Genomic DNA, 15,736 nt, shown 5'->3' on the forward strand with positions numbered 1-15,736 from the left:
AGCACTATCGCAAATTCCAATTCTTTGTTTGGCCACTAGATGGGGCCAGTGGTGCAGCGTATCAGATATAAACATCCTCATCCTCTTTACATAGCATGCCGTCCAGGAGGTGGGGCTAAGCGCCGGCCGGCTTGTCTCATAACAAAAAGGAATTCAGCATTTAATTATGGCTCCACTGGACCCATTTCTTGCATATTTCAGTTTTTTGTATTCCTATTACTGCTGTATTTGCGATAGTGCTACTTTAAGCTCAAAATTCCAGATAGAACTGAATTACAAAAAAGAAAGCATTGATTAATTATGTTTTCACATGTGACAACTTACCCCAAAATGACTGAGACAAGTTGCCCCAAACTACCATGTTTGCTAACACTAGCTCTAGCTTAAAGTTATCTTAAAATAGAACAATGGTTGAGGTATGACAGGATAGCTTAATCTCTCCTCTAACAAGTCCACATGCATCACTGTTAGGTTTTTTATCTGAAAGCAGCTTGTTTTGAAATATATAAAGTTGATATATTTTACTTTGGGTTGTGCAAAATGGTTAATTGGTGCTTAGCTCATCTTACAACGTGCTATTGTCTTCTCAGCCAGGATATGACCTCTGACCATGTAAAGGAAGAAAACTAGTATTCCACTTTTTAGTTGCCCCCTCTGGTTGAGAAGATAATTACAATGTGACAACAATCCCCGGTCTCTCCTACAGGTGCGGATGTATTTAAGTTATTTTACACACAAGCATTATGAAATCGCATACATTATGCTCCTTAAGATTTATATTAATCTGGACATATCCAATCCCCATTTATTTGATTGATGTTACTTTATTTTGTTTTTCTTGTGTGTCTTCTCTCTCTTTATTGTCCTGTTGACTGCCTGTTTTAGGAAAAAAAAGAAAGTTTTTTGTTATAGAGCATTTTAGGACAGTATGGAGGGCAAAGACTCTGGATTAGACGTCAGAAATAGACGTCAACTCGTCACAAAAACAAAATAAGGAAAGAAGCAGTGATGCAGAGAGCAGGGGAACTTCATCATCCCTGGTGACTCATCATGTGTCACACTTGATCTTTTTGGTAAATTTTCAGCAGAGAGTTCGGGCAGAAACAAAGAGGTTTATGTGTCATTGGTTGATGCAGTGGATGTGGGAGCAGGAGCAGAGAGTTTGATCAGTAGTTTCTTCATAGTTGCAGGTGAACATCCTGTTCTGTCAGTGGTTGATTAGTCTCATTTGGCTTTGAGATGTTCTTGGTCTTTGTGATTTCACATCTCCATTAAGGCAGATCTCAGACACCTTCATCTCTCACTTATCCACTTTGAAATGTTGAAATATGACCAGACCTATGTGATATTGTGATATACACTGTTTTATAACTCAGCCCTTTTCAACTGTTTTAACCAGATGAAGGATTTTAATAGTTAGGCGTTTGGATTTTAAGTAATCAAAGAGTCAGACAAGTGTTTCTGTCTCTTTCAGTTTAGTTGTTTAGGCTTCAGAAAATTAGAGCAGTACATTGCTGAGCACAAAACAAGTTTGACGTGAAGCTCAAGATGGATCAGTTTGTTCACTTCATGCTGATTGTTTGAGTGTTTAAGGATGAGTCACAGCCATCATGGCATGTTTGATACTGCATTGTCTGTGAGGGAGAAACTGTGTGTTGGTGATGCAGCTACACACAAGTTGAACTAAAGTTTGCGTGCAGCCGTCACAGTGTGAACACAGACTTGACCCAGTTTCACATCTGTCACATCTAAACTTTTATGCAGCTTCCACTTTCTTTTTCATTTTTCCCATCTCCAACTACTTCATCATACAAAATCCGAGAATAGTAACCCAATTGCATTTTCTAGTTCCATATGTGAAAGTCTTTAAAGTCTAAAAGGTCAAATTAATCCTGGAAGAACCACAACAATGAGGCAGCCAACCATCACTAAAATATACAGCTGTAAAAAAAGAAAAGAAAAGAAGAGTCATCTCTTCAAGAACTGTAATGTCGACTCTAGTCCACCTGCAGCTTGTCTGATACTCAGGTCAGTAAAGTTTGCCACAGGTATGCTGCTTGCATGGTTTTCAGGGCTTTACCTGCACACAGATCAAGCACAGTGTTTACTTTCCATCAAGTTAGCACAATAGGCAAGGCAAAGGCAAGGCAAGGCATCTTTATTTATATAGTGTATTTCATACCAAGGCAACTCAATGTGCTTTACATAAAGACAAAAGATTTAAAAAAAAAAAAAAAAAAAAAAGAACAGCATGAAACAGCATAAAAACAAAAAACTAAATAGATAAAGTGAAAAGAGAAATGTTTTTAACCTGGATTTAAAAGTCCTTACAGTTGGGGCTGATTTCAGTTCTGCTGGTAGTTCAGTAGCAAAATCACAGTGGCCGCATTGATGGGAAATACCCCATATCGGAAAATACCTTAGTATTCCTTTTTATTAGGTTCATAAATTGTTAGCTGCTCAATGTGAGCCAAATGAAAACGAAACCTAGGGAATGTGGTAGGAAAGCTTGTTCCCAGGGACTAAAACCATTTCCTCATTCCTCAGTGATGTTCTTGATCAGTTATCGCCACTGTTATGCAGATGTATCTGTAAAACTACAGATGCATCTGCACCGTGACAAAGATCTCCCGGAAAGTCCCATGTTCAAATCTGCAACATTAATTGCCAACAGCTGGCTCTCAAACAGACACACCTAAATAAATATATCCTGTCTGACTGTAAACGAAAGTCAACTGTGCTACGGAAACGAAAGTAAAAAGTTGAATGCTTGTTGAATCTCCTCCCAAAGTCTGAACAGTTCTATATAAAGCGAAGTGAACTCATGATCTGCATTCTTTGACGAACTTCGGACAAGGTATGTGTGAAACACTTTCTGTTTTAACCCATTGATTCAATTGTACCGTGCACTGTTGTTAATAATGTTAATGTTAGTCTGCAGTAGGAACATCCTCTAAATAAAGCCATAAACAACAGTTTCCCTTTGCTCTTTTCAGTCTTTTTGCCAAGCTAAACTAAACGCATCCAGAACCTAAAACTAACCTCAAATTGTAATGTGTCATCAAATATTTTTAGAATTTTGTGGTTTCTTTCATGTGTTTTGTTGTTGTTGTTTCTTTTATTTATTTTTTAGGGATGATCAGTTCTTTTCCATCAAAATTTTCCTTTAATGTCTTTCCACAGTGACTAACACCACTAACACCAACATGAGCCGGTTCCAATGGGCTGAAGACGACTTTGATCTGCCTCCAGGGGCAGTTCACTTTGGCCCCACTGAGCATCAGCCAGTTGAGGGCAGAACCTATGTCATGTACCACGGCACCACCCGGCAATATGCCAAGATGATCAAGGCCTCAGGTTTTTGTCAGTCTTCAGGTGAGAAGCTGATGCTGGGTCCTGGTGTCTACCTCAGCAGAGACCTGGAGAAAGCCAGCCGCTATCCCATTGATCACCCTGAGTATGACAGGGCCGTCATTAAGGTTTCAGTCAACGTGGGAAAAGTGATCGCCATCAATTATCAGGGCCATCCACAACAGAAGACCTGGCATGACTACGGATATGACACTGCCTGGGTGCCGCCCAACTGTGGGATGGTGAAGAGCGGCTTGGAGGAGGATTGTGTCTGGGACCCCAGGAGAATCAGGATCATTAAAATCATCAACCCCATCCCAGTGTCAAATGCAGGGAGCTTTGGCTATGGTGCTCGAGGCTACATGTGAGTTATCTGAGCTGTGACCAATTTATTTTGTATGTTAAAGTATATTTTTATATATTGGACATTGTATTTTGTTACTGTGTCATTGTAACCTGCAAAATAAATGTGTCTGGTTTTCATCCGAGTGTCTTCATGTCTTCATTCTTCCACGTTTGTTGTAACCCTAAACCTTTCAGAAACATTGTCAGCTGCTACAGACGTCACTGGACTTTACTGTTTACTGTCTTTATTTCCTCCAGATAAGAGTCAATGTAACAGAGATAACATCTAAGAGTGGCTGATTTACATGGAAAAAGAGCTGTGCAAAATCACAATCCATCTGAAGACAGATTTGGTTTAATTCAAATGCACCTATACTACGTCATTTTAAGAGATAGCCTACTTTAAATAGTCCAGCTGATGGTCAAGGGTCAATGCCTTATCATCTTTGTGGGGCAATTTGTTGCACAGCCGACAACAAATCACACTACTGCTGCTGTTACTTATCTTTACTACTCCAGCGTCATAATATTTCACTTTTGCATTGTGGATTACAGACTAAATAGATATTATAGATGTGGTCAGTAAAGAGCAGACATATTTAGACAATAATGAAATCTCACTTTGAAGAAACACGGCAACAAAAATTAGATTGACTTAGGGTAAATTCTGTTTTGTCCTGGGCCATACAACCCCTGGAGGAAGTACACATTAACAGGGGTGGAAAGTAACGAGTTACATTTACTCAAGTTACTGTAATTAAGTAGCTTTTTTGTGTACTTGTACTTTTTTGAGTAATTTTTAAAATCAGTACTTTTACTTTTACTTGAATACATATTGTTGGAAGAAATGTACTTAGTTACATTTTAAATAGCTTAAGTTACAAAGTAAAAAATATATAACTCTGTGTGGGTTGTCAAAAGTAGCTACGCTGCTGCCGCCTCTCTCTCTTCCCCCCCCCCCCCCCCCCTCCTCCTCCTCCTCCTCCTCCAGACAGGAAAGACAGTAAAAAAAAACAGGTGTGTGAGTGAAAGAGGGAGAGAGAGATTTTTCTTTTCTTTTTTTTTTATCCGTATTGAAAATGGTATTGAGTATCGAATATTTTCCTTAATGTCAATATTGAGTTGAAAATGTTAGTATCATGATCATGATCTCGTGACAACCTTAGGCCAGTAAATGTAACTGTCCATCTGATTGGCTCTGGACAACTGCAGCGTCAGAAGGTCAGAATCAAGTTGGTGCCACAGGAGCTAAAAGATGATGGAGACCAGTGTATCGATGGAGAAGGGACACATTTGGAACACAGAGACATGCACGGAGAATGTGAGGCCAATCTCTGGCCATTATAGCCCCCCCCCCCCCAAAAAAAAAGTAACTAAGTAACTTTTACTCTGAGTAAATTTTTAATGAACTACTTTTTACTTTTACTTGAGTAGATTTTTACACCAGTACTTTTACTTTTACTTGAGTAAAATTTCATCAAGGTAACTGTACTTTTACTTGAGTAGATTTTTTTGGTACTCTTTCCACCCCTGCACATTAACACAACGAGACAAAACCCAAGGACATAAATTACAAAGAGAGACAATGAAGGGAGATAAAAGTTGAGTCCGAGTCTGCTGGAGGACAAAGCTCCAGATCCAAGACGTCTGAACTAAAGCATCTGGAAGGACAAAGAGATGGGGAGAGACCGAAGAGAGAGAGAGAGAGAGAGACGGGGCAAAGGATCGAAAGGGGAAGAATTCATCTCTATTTTTAGATGTTCATTCAATTAGATCACTGGCACTTCTCTGCAATATGCATGAAATCAGACTAATCTGGTGGAAAGTGTATTAGTGGGCGAGCAATGATGGAGCGGAGCAGGATCCACAAAGCTGCTGGAGCATATTGCATATATGCATATACAGTATGTGTGTGTGTGTCTGTGTGTGTGTGTGTGTGTGTGTGTTTACTGCATGGCTGGAGACACAGAATGTATGGAGCAGTCGTCATTTCCTCAGGTCATATAAAGGAGGCTTTGTTTGTATGCATATATGACGGGAATGTGTGTGTTCTCATCCAAACAATGCTCCGACAATTACAATTAGTGGATCATCTGATCCGTCGCACCACTGAACCTTTGTGTGTTGTCTGTCTAATGTGCATGTGCAGATCAACAGCTTCCGCTCCTCCTCCACCATGTTCACCATCTTCTTACAGATTTTTATTCTTTTATCTATCTATAGGCTACTCCTGACAGACTGTCCTCTTGATTTACCCCTCTTTATGCATCTGAATCTGCATTTTGCATTTAAACTCTTTATTTAAAGGGACAACGAGGCGAAGCGTTTTCACACTACATTTATGACCCTCCGTGCGCACCGTGAAATTCTTTGACCAGCGATATAGCCGATGCTGTTGCAGGTGCTAATGGGGATCCTAATAAAGAAAGAAAGAAAGAAAGAAAGAAAGAAAGAAAGAAAGAAAGAAAGAAAGAAAGAAAGAAAGCGCAAGACGGACTCATGTTTTCATTCATCAAGAATTAAAGTCAGAGGTTCAAAGACGATCACATACCGTCGTAGTTCCGACCATAAACGGCGATTCGGCGGCGTTATTCTCATGACTCGCCACAAAACCGAAAGTAAAGAAACGCTGGTCGGCTCGACCAGCATTTACGCCACCACTAATAATAACAAAATAACGATAGAGACAAAACGATATATTTATTGAAAATGGGCCCATTAACAAGTGTGGGTAGCGTAGATTCATCCACATTAACGTGAGACTTTTTATAACCAAATAGAAACTCCTCGTTGTCCCTTTAATGTGATTTTTTACACATAAAAATTCTGTTACATGGTTAAAAATTCTTAATTTTACAACAAAAAAAAGTGGATAACAATGAAATATTTGTGTGCGTTTGTTGCTTTTGGGGGATAAATAGAGCACAGTATGAGACTTATTCAAATCGAGGACTTATGCATTCAGTGTTGAGTGTTGGATTTACATTTTATTGTGAGGTCTAGCTATATTTTGGCTTTATTTGTTTTATTGCTTTTATATATTTTGATGCTGTGGTTTATGTAAAATGCAGGCTACTAGCCTACATGTTGAATATAAAAGGAGATTTCATATTAGATTATAGGCTACATATATTTGCATTAGTAGGCGACTATTTCCACTGGCTTTCAGCTGCAGCCCGGGGCCGCTGATCAGCAGGCTCCGGCCCTGCAGCTCACACTCATGACGCTTCTGTACTTCACTACTGGTTCACAAACTGCAGCGACGTCATTTGCTCTAAATGAGAAAATAAGCGCTTTCTGTAAACTGTGGACTCTGTGGTGGCCACATGAGGGCCCCTGTGTCCTCTCTGCTGCTGCTGCCTCACACCTCCAAACCTCTCTCCTCATTTCAAGCCTTTGCCAAATTCCCTCCTCCTTTCCCCTCCTCCTCCCTCCCTCCTCCTCCTCTCTGCCTGCCAGTAGCCCCTCTCAGGCCGCGTAGGGGAGCATTCATACCCCGCTGTCGGCGTTTAGCGGATGGGGCTCTCAGCTTGAGCCGGAGGGAGGAGGAGGAGGAGGAAGATGAACGGTAGCAGCCCGTGCGCCCGCAGGCTGGCGCGGCACTCCCGGTCGGCGCTGCTGCTGGCCGCGCTGGCCGTGCTGCTGGTCCAGACCCTCATCGTGTGGAACTTCAGCAGCCTGGACTCTGCAGCCGGCGCGGACGGAGGCGCCCGCAGCCGGGAGAAGAGAGAGGAGCACCGAGCCGCCGCCGCGGGGCTCAACAAAGCCGACAGGGAGCAGCCGAGGAAGGGGCTGCTGAAGAGGGGAGACCCGAACCCGAACCCGCCGCCGCTGTTCGGAAGGGCGGCCGTCCGGCACAAGCTGCAGGCGGTAGGTTTGAATGAGTGATTTCTACCTGCTCGGATATTCACGGTGAAGCTTAGTGTGTGGGGTTTTTTAATTAAGATTTCACACATGCTTATTAAAACGACTGGAAAACGAGCGGCTGGCTGGGCTGGCTTGACCCCCGGGGGGGAAGCAGCCGCATGGTAGCCGAGGAGAGGATGCTACTGAGCGGCGGCTGCAGCTGCTGCTCGCCTGTTGTTTTGGCTTTTTGCATCAACAGTCTCCATCCAGCCGTGGGTCAGGAGGAGCACACTGCCAATGTAAGGTGTCGATTAATGCACAATATGCAATCACAACTAGAAGAATTGCAGCTACTGCCCAGCAGTGTGTAACAGTAGGTATTTAGATGAATGAACTTTAACCTGCAGTCAAACTCATTGTGTTGCCAGTTAATGGGCGACAGACAAGTAGCATCATCAAAAATATTTATGTTTTAATGGATTGAGTCCTAATTAATCGATAATATCTTCACCGATTGTAAGAATGAAGCAGACAGGTCCTTAAGATACAATCAGACATGTTTCCAAGACATGTTAAATAATCGGAAACAAAGGACGAGTTTATAATTGTGTGGTTTATAAACAGAGTTTGGTGCAACGTCGCCTTTAAAAACGTTATTCTCGCAGGTTTTTTTAATGTTAGATGGCCAATATATTGTTATGAATTCTTTAATTGTGAACCGTACCAACCATTTAAGGTTTGCACTGTGCACTGAATTAGTATCCTCAGTATCTTCAGGGGATAAAACTTAAATGTCAGCCTGACTTGGGTTTGTGATTCAAGGAGAGAGAGACCACTGGACTGAACTGACAGTTTGGGCATTGAAGAAATGATGAAGCTGTTTTTTTATAGACTATATATAAATGTAAAGTAGTCTCCATTGATATTAGATTGTAAAAAGAAGTCATGCATATTTTTATTTGCAGCCTCTGCTCAGTATGCATCCTCTCCATCACCTACCAGGCTTTATATGGATTATGTGTGTGTAATGTAGGCTACATCACAGTGTGCATGATGTATAGTACACATATACAGGAGTGTCTATACGTTGTTTACGTGTGTACGTGTGTTGCTTCACCTGCTGGGATCCAGGTGTTCTGACATGTCACTGAGACACGAACAAACTGTATGAGCTGCTCAGTATGTGGCTGAGTGTGAGAGAGGGAGAGGGAGCGGGAGCTGTGGGTTATATTGCAGGGATCCATTTTTATGGCCTTTCATTACAGTTGGGCGGATGCCCTGTGATCTTCCCTCTGTGTGTGTGTGTGTGTGTGTGTGTGTGAGTGTGAGCCATGGTACGTCCTGACAGATATTGGCTTTTAAAACCTTGGAGGTACATGCCAGCACTTTTTATAGGACAGGAGTTTGGGAGGTGAAGACAGACGGGGCGAGGCGGCGGCGCAGGAGAAAACGGGATCAAATGAAACAAAAGCAAAAGTTGATGTGAGAGTTGGACGAGTGATTAAAGAGAAAAGGAGAGAGAGAGAGAGATGTGAAGACACAGCTGAGCAGAGATAAAACCACAGTGAGTGAGGGTGTGTGAGTTTACAAAACCAACTGGTGCTGTGCATGTGTGTGTGTGGTTGTAGGTCAGAGTCTGAGATATGGAGCTGCACAGAGATGATTCAACTTCTGCAGATGAGGTTGAACACAGGAGGAGGACGACACAAAACCACCACAAACAGACGTAGAGCTATAAAACGCTGTGTTAAAGAGGGGGGAGATAACATGAAGTCTAAGAAACAGATGTTTTTATCAGTTTTAATGTCAACATGAGCTGAAAATCTCTGCTTGAAATGCACTTTACTTTATCACACTGGTCCCAAATTAATTTATATTTTAAAGGGACAACGAGGAGTTTTGGAAAGGGAAGTGTTTTCACACTACATTTCCCATGAGCCTCTTGGACTGGCGCAAGACGGATGAAAGCAAAAACATTTGCCAAGAATGTTTTCATTCATCAAGAATGAAAGTCGGAGGTTCAAAGACGATCAGATACCGTCGTAGTTCCGACCATAAACGGCGATTCGGCGGCGTTATTCCCATGACCCGCCGGGAAACCGAAACTAGGAAATGCTGGGCGAGTCGACCACTAAATAATAATAACAACATAACTATAAAGACAAAACGATATATTTATCAAAAATGGACCCATTAACAAGTGTGGGTAACATACTGTAGATTCATCCACATTAATATGAGACTCTTTTATAACCAAAAGCAAACTACTTGTTGTCTCTTTAACTGATCCCTCAAAATCTGGTTTGAACACTTTGTATCGGAGGCAGTTTGGAGTTCACCTGCACATGGGTTCTTCTCACTGAGACTGAGATCAGAGGGTTAATGAGTGGAGTCAGAACTGTGACTGTGATGGTTAGTTCAGCTGAGAATTAACATTTTTAAGTTGTTGTGCGTTGTTGTATCACATCTGTTCAGATTCTGTTTGATTGAGTTGCTACAACCTAAAAAAAAAAAGTTTAGTTCACTTTACAACACTGGTCCTGTCCAGGAGGAGTACTGTACTGGTACTATCCAGGATTACCTTCGCTGCTATTGGCTGCGGAGTTAAACCTCCCACACCTCCCCATGCACCGTGTGTGTGTGTGTGTGTGTGTGTGTGTGTGTCTGTTGTCAGGCAGCGTTGATATTTCATTCTGATGTTTGAGGCCGATGTCTGCTCATCACTGGTTTCTAACACTTGTTGAAAAGCTTCTGTTGCACTGGAGGTCATGAGCTGTCAACTTGTCTCCTCTGCTTGGTGTGTGTGTGGGAGGGGTTAAAACACACACACACACACACACACACACACACACATATAAACACACACCAACACATGTGGTGAAGCAGGAAGCAGAGGCGAGTAACACAACTGTACATTTCACCAAACTAATTTGTAATTTATCCTCCACACAGACGACCTGCAGCGTGTGGCGCCGCCTGATGGTCTGGTGTGTGTCTGTGTGTGTGTGTGTGTGTGTGTGTGTGTGTGTGTGTGTGTGTGTGTGTGTGTGTGTGTACGTGTACGTGTGTGTGTGTGTGTGTGTGTGTGTGTGTGCTGGTGTGCATGTTTATTGGCAGGAAGAAGCATCTTCTTTCCAATAAAAGAGTGGACGTCGTTTGAGGGAGCTCAATAAAACAGCACCTCCCACCACTTTATATAGTGTGTGTGTGTGTGTGTGTGTGTGTGTGTGTGTGTGTGTGTGTGTGTGTGTGTTAGTGGTTTGAGTTATAGACCGCATAATGAAAGTGAGGACGTGCTTTCATGTTAGGATCAGGTTCAGTTTGGTGTTAGGCAATAAGAAGTTGTGGTTCCACTGAAGCAGCGTTGTCACTATCCTGACCACAGAGAGGGGGGGGTTACAGGTGTCTGAGTGTGTTTCAGCCGTCATGGATGGCGCCACGGTAACACAACTCACACATTCATCGCACCTTTGGATGGACACTCACACACACACACACACACACACATATATACAGTACAGTAGTAGTTAGGGATTATTGAAGAATCCAAACTAGATTAAAAAGTATAAATCTCATCAGCGAAACCAAACCAATCCTCTAATCTGATCTGACCTGGCTGTGAGGATGTCAGTCTGCTCTGACACACACACACACACACACACACACACTGTCAGCTGTGTGTGTGTGTCAGTGTGTTAGTGTGTTAGTGATTATTAAATTATTACTGTTGGATGAATCAACAGCATTGTTTCTTTAACCATTGTACGGTGGCCCTGAGGGCTCAACTCACTGCAACTCAAGAAAACACCTTCTTCAGTATGACAACACTGGCGCCTGTTGGTTTATTATAACATCAATATCACGCAATTCAGATAATATTACAAACATGTGCTTTTTTTGTGCGTTTTGCAGCACACACATATGTTTTCAGATTGATGAAGCTGTTTTCTGTTTTGTGTCTTCAAGTTGCAGTGTGTTGAGCCCTCAGGGCCACCGTACCGTCCATCCAGTGCCCTGCAGCTACTGCTGCAGCGGCAGATTGAACACATCAGCGGCAGCCATCTTGGTTATTAGCAGCACAGGAGGAGGTCCAGGACCTCAAAGTCGGTCAGGATAGTAAAAAAATTAATGTCCAACTCACTATGATGTCATAATAGAGAGCCTAAAAGGAAGCAGGAAGTAACGTTCGCCATGGGACCTCAGTTCTGCTTATTATTATCTTATTATTATCTGCAAACTGCATATTTTTTGGCATGAAACACAATGTTTTAAATAGGTAGAGGTCGTATATTTTTCTCATGACATAATTCAATCGGATCATGAAATAAAATGTTGACTCCCGTTCACTTACATGGAGATTTTTCCAAATTGAGGTCCCATGACGAGCTTCTCTTCCTTGTGAAATGTGTCCAATTGGAAACTCTGTATTATTATTATTAACATTTTTGTAACTTATCCCATAATATTCTGAACTATACTGGAGTTATTTTTACTTTACTTTATTTGTTTATTTGAATGGGACAGTGCACATTAATGGACATAATGTCATACATAATTATAAGTAAGTACTACTTATTCAGAGTTTCATGTTTGTGAAGTCCTGACGCTGGAGTTGCCTCCAGTCAGCAGCGCAGGGCTCAGAGTCCCAGATGATCCCTCTGTCCGGCATCACGTCACAGTGTCACTGTCTCTCTATTAGTGACTTTGTAAAAACACATGGATGTTAAACCCAGAAAGCTGCTTTATGTTTTCTCTTTTTTTTAATACAATAATTCAGTCTAAATCTGCCGTAGTCCGTAGATAGACTCAAATCCTTCGCTGTAATCCCGGCTCGTCCTGTGAGTACGGAGCTGCTGCAGCACCAGCTCGTCCCTCGACATCATCCATTCAGCTTCCTCTCCCTCTATCTCTCTGTCTCTCCATCTGCCTCTGTTTTTCCTTTTGTCTCTCCAGCTCTATTTTCAGTGTTTTGTTTAGACACATAGCTCCACTCAGTTCCTCAGGGAGATGATGTTTTATTCTAGGTTTTTTTTTTTTCTTGAGTATTTGTGAAACTGATCAGTTTCTAAAGTATTTATTTTCACTCCATGGTTGGATGAAGTGAGACACACAGAGCAGATAATGATCCTCACATGCAGTTACAGTAGCTACATGGTTTCACAGCTTTCCATTCACACATGTTCTGGATGAAAAGGGGACAAACGTTTTTTTTTTTTTATGAGTCCCATGGTAACAAGATGTTTATGTGTTTTTTTTCATGCTCGAGGAACACTGTCGTTGTTCTTCACACATCTTTAGTGGTTAGTTAGCTGATTAATCAATCAATTGGTTGATAGATAGTCATTTTTTAAGAGTAAATGACAGTTGTTTGCTGTTTTCATTTCTCTTTAAATGAGGGTGGAGCAATTAATCAAAATATGAATAAAGTCAAATCACAGGAGCTGTAAATGAAGCATTTCGGTGCCACAGAGACTGAACCTGCAAATCAAATTCTCCAGATTTTAAGGGAAAATGCATTAGTTGTAGCCCCAACAAAAATCACATCCTAACTATTTTTATATTTAATGTTATATTTATTTTAGTCCTGCTGTGAACAGAGCGTGTCTGGAGTCTGGTTGGTGGATTGTTAGTTTGATATATAAACGTCTCATTTCTGCTCTGGAGCTTTTACAGCTGGGTTTCTGAAACACAGCAGCGCCAGGAACGCCTCTGGCAGCGTCAGAACAAATCATTAAATGTTGATGAAATAAAAGGCTTATTCTGCTTTAGTGGCACTACATCATATAGCTACATATTTAGGAAGTGATCGATTAAACCGGTCGTCAAAGTTCATTGTTCACGAGGCAGCGAGATGTGTCGGGATACGTCTGATTCAGCTCGGTAATGAATCACTCACTCTGCAAATTAATCAGAGCAGGAAGTTGAAGTAACGGAGGAAAAATGAGGCGAAGGAGTGAAAGAACGGTGGCAAAGAGCTCAGACAGGCAAACTGGAAGTTAGCACTGAATGAGTAATTAACAAATAATGAACAAATAGCTTTTTGTTTATTACAGAAGTCCTGGATTTTAATTTCTTAGCTGCTGCATGTTCATGAAAACTCTCAACCATTCCAGTAGCTTCGTACAGACGAGACTGTTTCTCTTAAAAACCCTGACACACGGGGCAGCAGCAATAAATTCCAGGTTGTGCTACATTCCCACAGGTACACCGAGTATAAACACACACCCATGTACACAAGTGTACACAAGTTAGTCAGAGCTGGGGACTGGATGCTGAGTGCAGCCTGGTCAAAGAGCTCTTTATTGCCTGATATGAAGGTGTTTTCTCTACACACACTCGTTACTGTTCTTTAAAGCTGCACCATGAATCCTTTCACCGTGGTGGAGAAGTGTGAGCACCTAACTGGTCTCATTGTTGGAGCCAGAGTGAGATGAAGAGAGTACATGAAAGTTCTCATTTGACTCTATCCAATGAAACCAAGCAAAATTGAAACTAACAATGAAGAACCAGCAGCTGCAGTTCCTCTAATGACCACTAGATTGAGTCCCCGACAGTCCCCATGTTAAAATGTCCAACATTTACATTTCAGGTCCCATACTATGCTGTTTTTCAACCATTTCACATAGGTCTAAGTTGTCCAACCACGTCGTATTCGTAGCGTATTGCCCCCAAATCAATCTGCAGCTCTTAATCTCAGCAATCTAGAAGTGGCTCTCCTGAGAACGTTTCTGTGTCTGCACCTTGAAATGCAAATAAGATGTGCAAACCATGTCCACTCCACACCCGTCGTGGGGAGAGGGTGTGGTTCTCTCACCATGTGCTAATGTTGACATTGGAAATAGGGATGGGCACTGATCGAATGAATGATCAATAGTTGTTCAATTTAAAAAAAAAAAAATTGAATAGCCTAGTTTATGAGACAATTGTCTTGTCAGAAAAAATGTAAATTTTCCCTTTTTACTGTTGACTCTTGACTTCAAGTGGAGCTGCGGTTCCAACTGGCCGGTTTGGAGACAAGATCTCAAACAAGTGAAGCAATCAATTAAGAGAGTGAACAGACTTTTTTCACCTCAGGCGTCAGAGAAAGGCCACGGGACACACAACAGAACCACTACAAAACCAGTATAAAGTGGATTTTGCATAATATGGGCCCTTTAAGGCTTCAATGTTGAAGCAGAATTGAGGGTTTTTGGAATAGCCAGGAGTTAGGCGGCGGAGCCAAGTGCTGCCATGATGGCGACAGTGCAGCAGCTCACTCTTCAGAAACCTGTGGGTGATTAAAACAGATGCTCGCTGTAGTTTAAGTTGTTTTTTTAATTATATAATGGAAATCTGTTTGCAGTCGTTGGGACGATATGACTTGGTTGCATTAGGTGAACAAGTCGTAGGGTTGTGTTTGATGGCTTCAGGCTGCATGTGGGGTGTTTTTTTTGTATGAGAGAAATGTAGAATACCATCAGATTTATAATTGGAGCTATCAAACCACACTGCTCTATCGACGGCAGCACAACTGCAGTATTTTGTTGTTCATGAACCACCATTAAGCCAAAAGTAAAACTTTTCCTGTTTGATGTTCAGTTTAAGTCGTCAAACGTTTAGGGAAGAATTTTAAACGCTGCATTTTCATATTTACCCCCATCAGTGTGAACATGGCCTTGTAATCAACAGATGTCAAAGCAACAGGTTTCCTTTCTTCCCCTCCCTCCCGTCGCTCCCTCTCTCTTCCCTCTCTCTCGCCTCTTTGTAATGTCTCTCGCCCCGGGCGCCCGAGGGAGCGGGCTCTCTTGTCTCTTCTCTGTCGCCTTTATCGTGGAGCAGCAGGAGGTCTGAAGGCAGCGCAGGCGCCGTGAATGAGGACCTGCTGAGGAGGAGAGCAAACTGACTCATACAAGAGCACAGCAAGAAAGCAGTGACTCAGTGTGTGTGTGTGTGTGTGTGTGTGTGTGTGTGTGTGTGTGTGTACGAGGAATAAAGAATGATGCCTTTGTAGGTAAGCGGTGGTATTTTAGCCGTGGCTCGTCTCCATGGAATGCAGGGGCTTCTGGGAAAAAACGCACGGCTTTTTAGAAAGATCTGTGAGGGAGAGAAACTCCAGAAAATCACAGCCAGAATCGCTCGAGGACATTTCTTCTTACAGTCCTGCAGCAGCGTCCTGCACACACACACACACACACACACACACACACACACACAC

General features: G+C 42.1%; 2 protein-coding genes across 2 annotated transcripts in view; both read left to right on the forward strand.

Moving 5' to 3' along the window:
- Positions 1-2,745: 2,745 nt before the first annotated feature.
- On the forward strand, positions 2,746-3,831 carry LOC146982485 (uncharacterized). The gene is made up of 2 exons (XM_085785370.1): positions 2,746-2,857; positions 3,184-3,831. Exon 2 carries the CDS (start codon positions 3,207-3,209, stop codon positions 3,717-3,719), a length of 513 nt encoding a protein of 170 aa, XP_085641496.1. The 5' UTR covers positions 2,746-2,857; positions 3,184-3,206; the 3' UTR covers positions 3,720-3,831.
- Positions 3,832-7,090: 3,259 nt separating this feature from the next.
- LOC146982486 (xylosyltransferase 1-like) overlaps positions 7,091-15,736 on the forward strand; it is a 44,843-nt gene continuing 36,197 nt past the window's right edge. Inside the window, exon 1 of the mRNA XM_085783501.1 lies at positions 7,091-7,566. Coding sequence (XP_085639627.1) covers positions 7,258-7,566 — 309 coding nt within the window. The 5' untranslated portion in view covers positions 7,091-7,257. The remainder of the gene's footprint in view (positions 7,567-15,736) is intronic.

Source organism: Trachurus japonicus, chromosome 8, assembly GCF_045865225.1.
Source record: "Trachurus japonicus isolate A0001 chromosome 8, Traja_1.0".
In the NCBI taxonomy this organism is placed as follows: domain Eukaryota; kingdom Metazoa; phylum Chordata; class Actinopteri; order Carangiformes; family Carangidae; genus Trachurus; species Trachurus japonicus.

Coding starts and splice junctions, on each gene's coding strand:
- LOC146982485 (XM_085785370.1), top strand. CDS start 3,207: ATGAGCCGGTTCCAATGGGCTGAAGACGACTTTGATCTGCCTCCAGGG.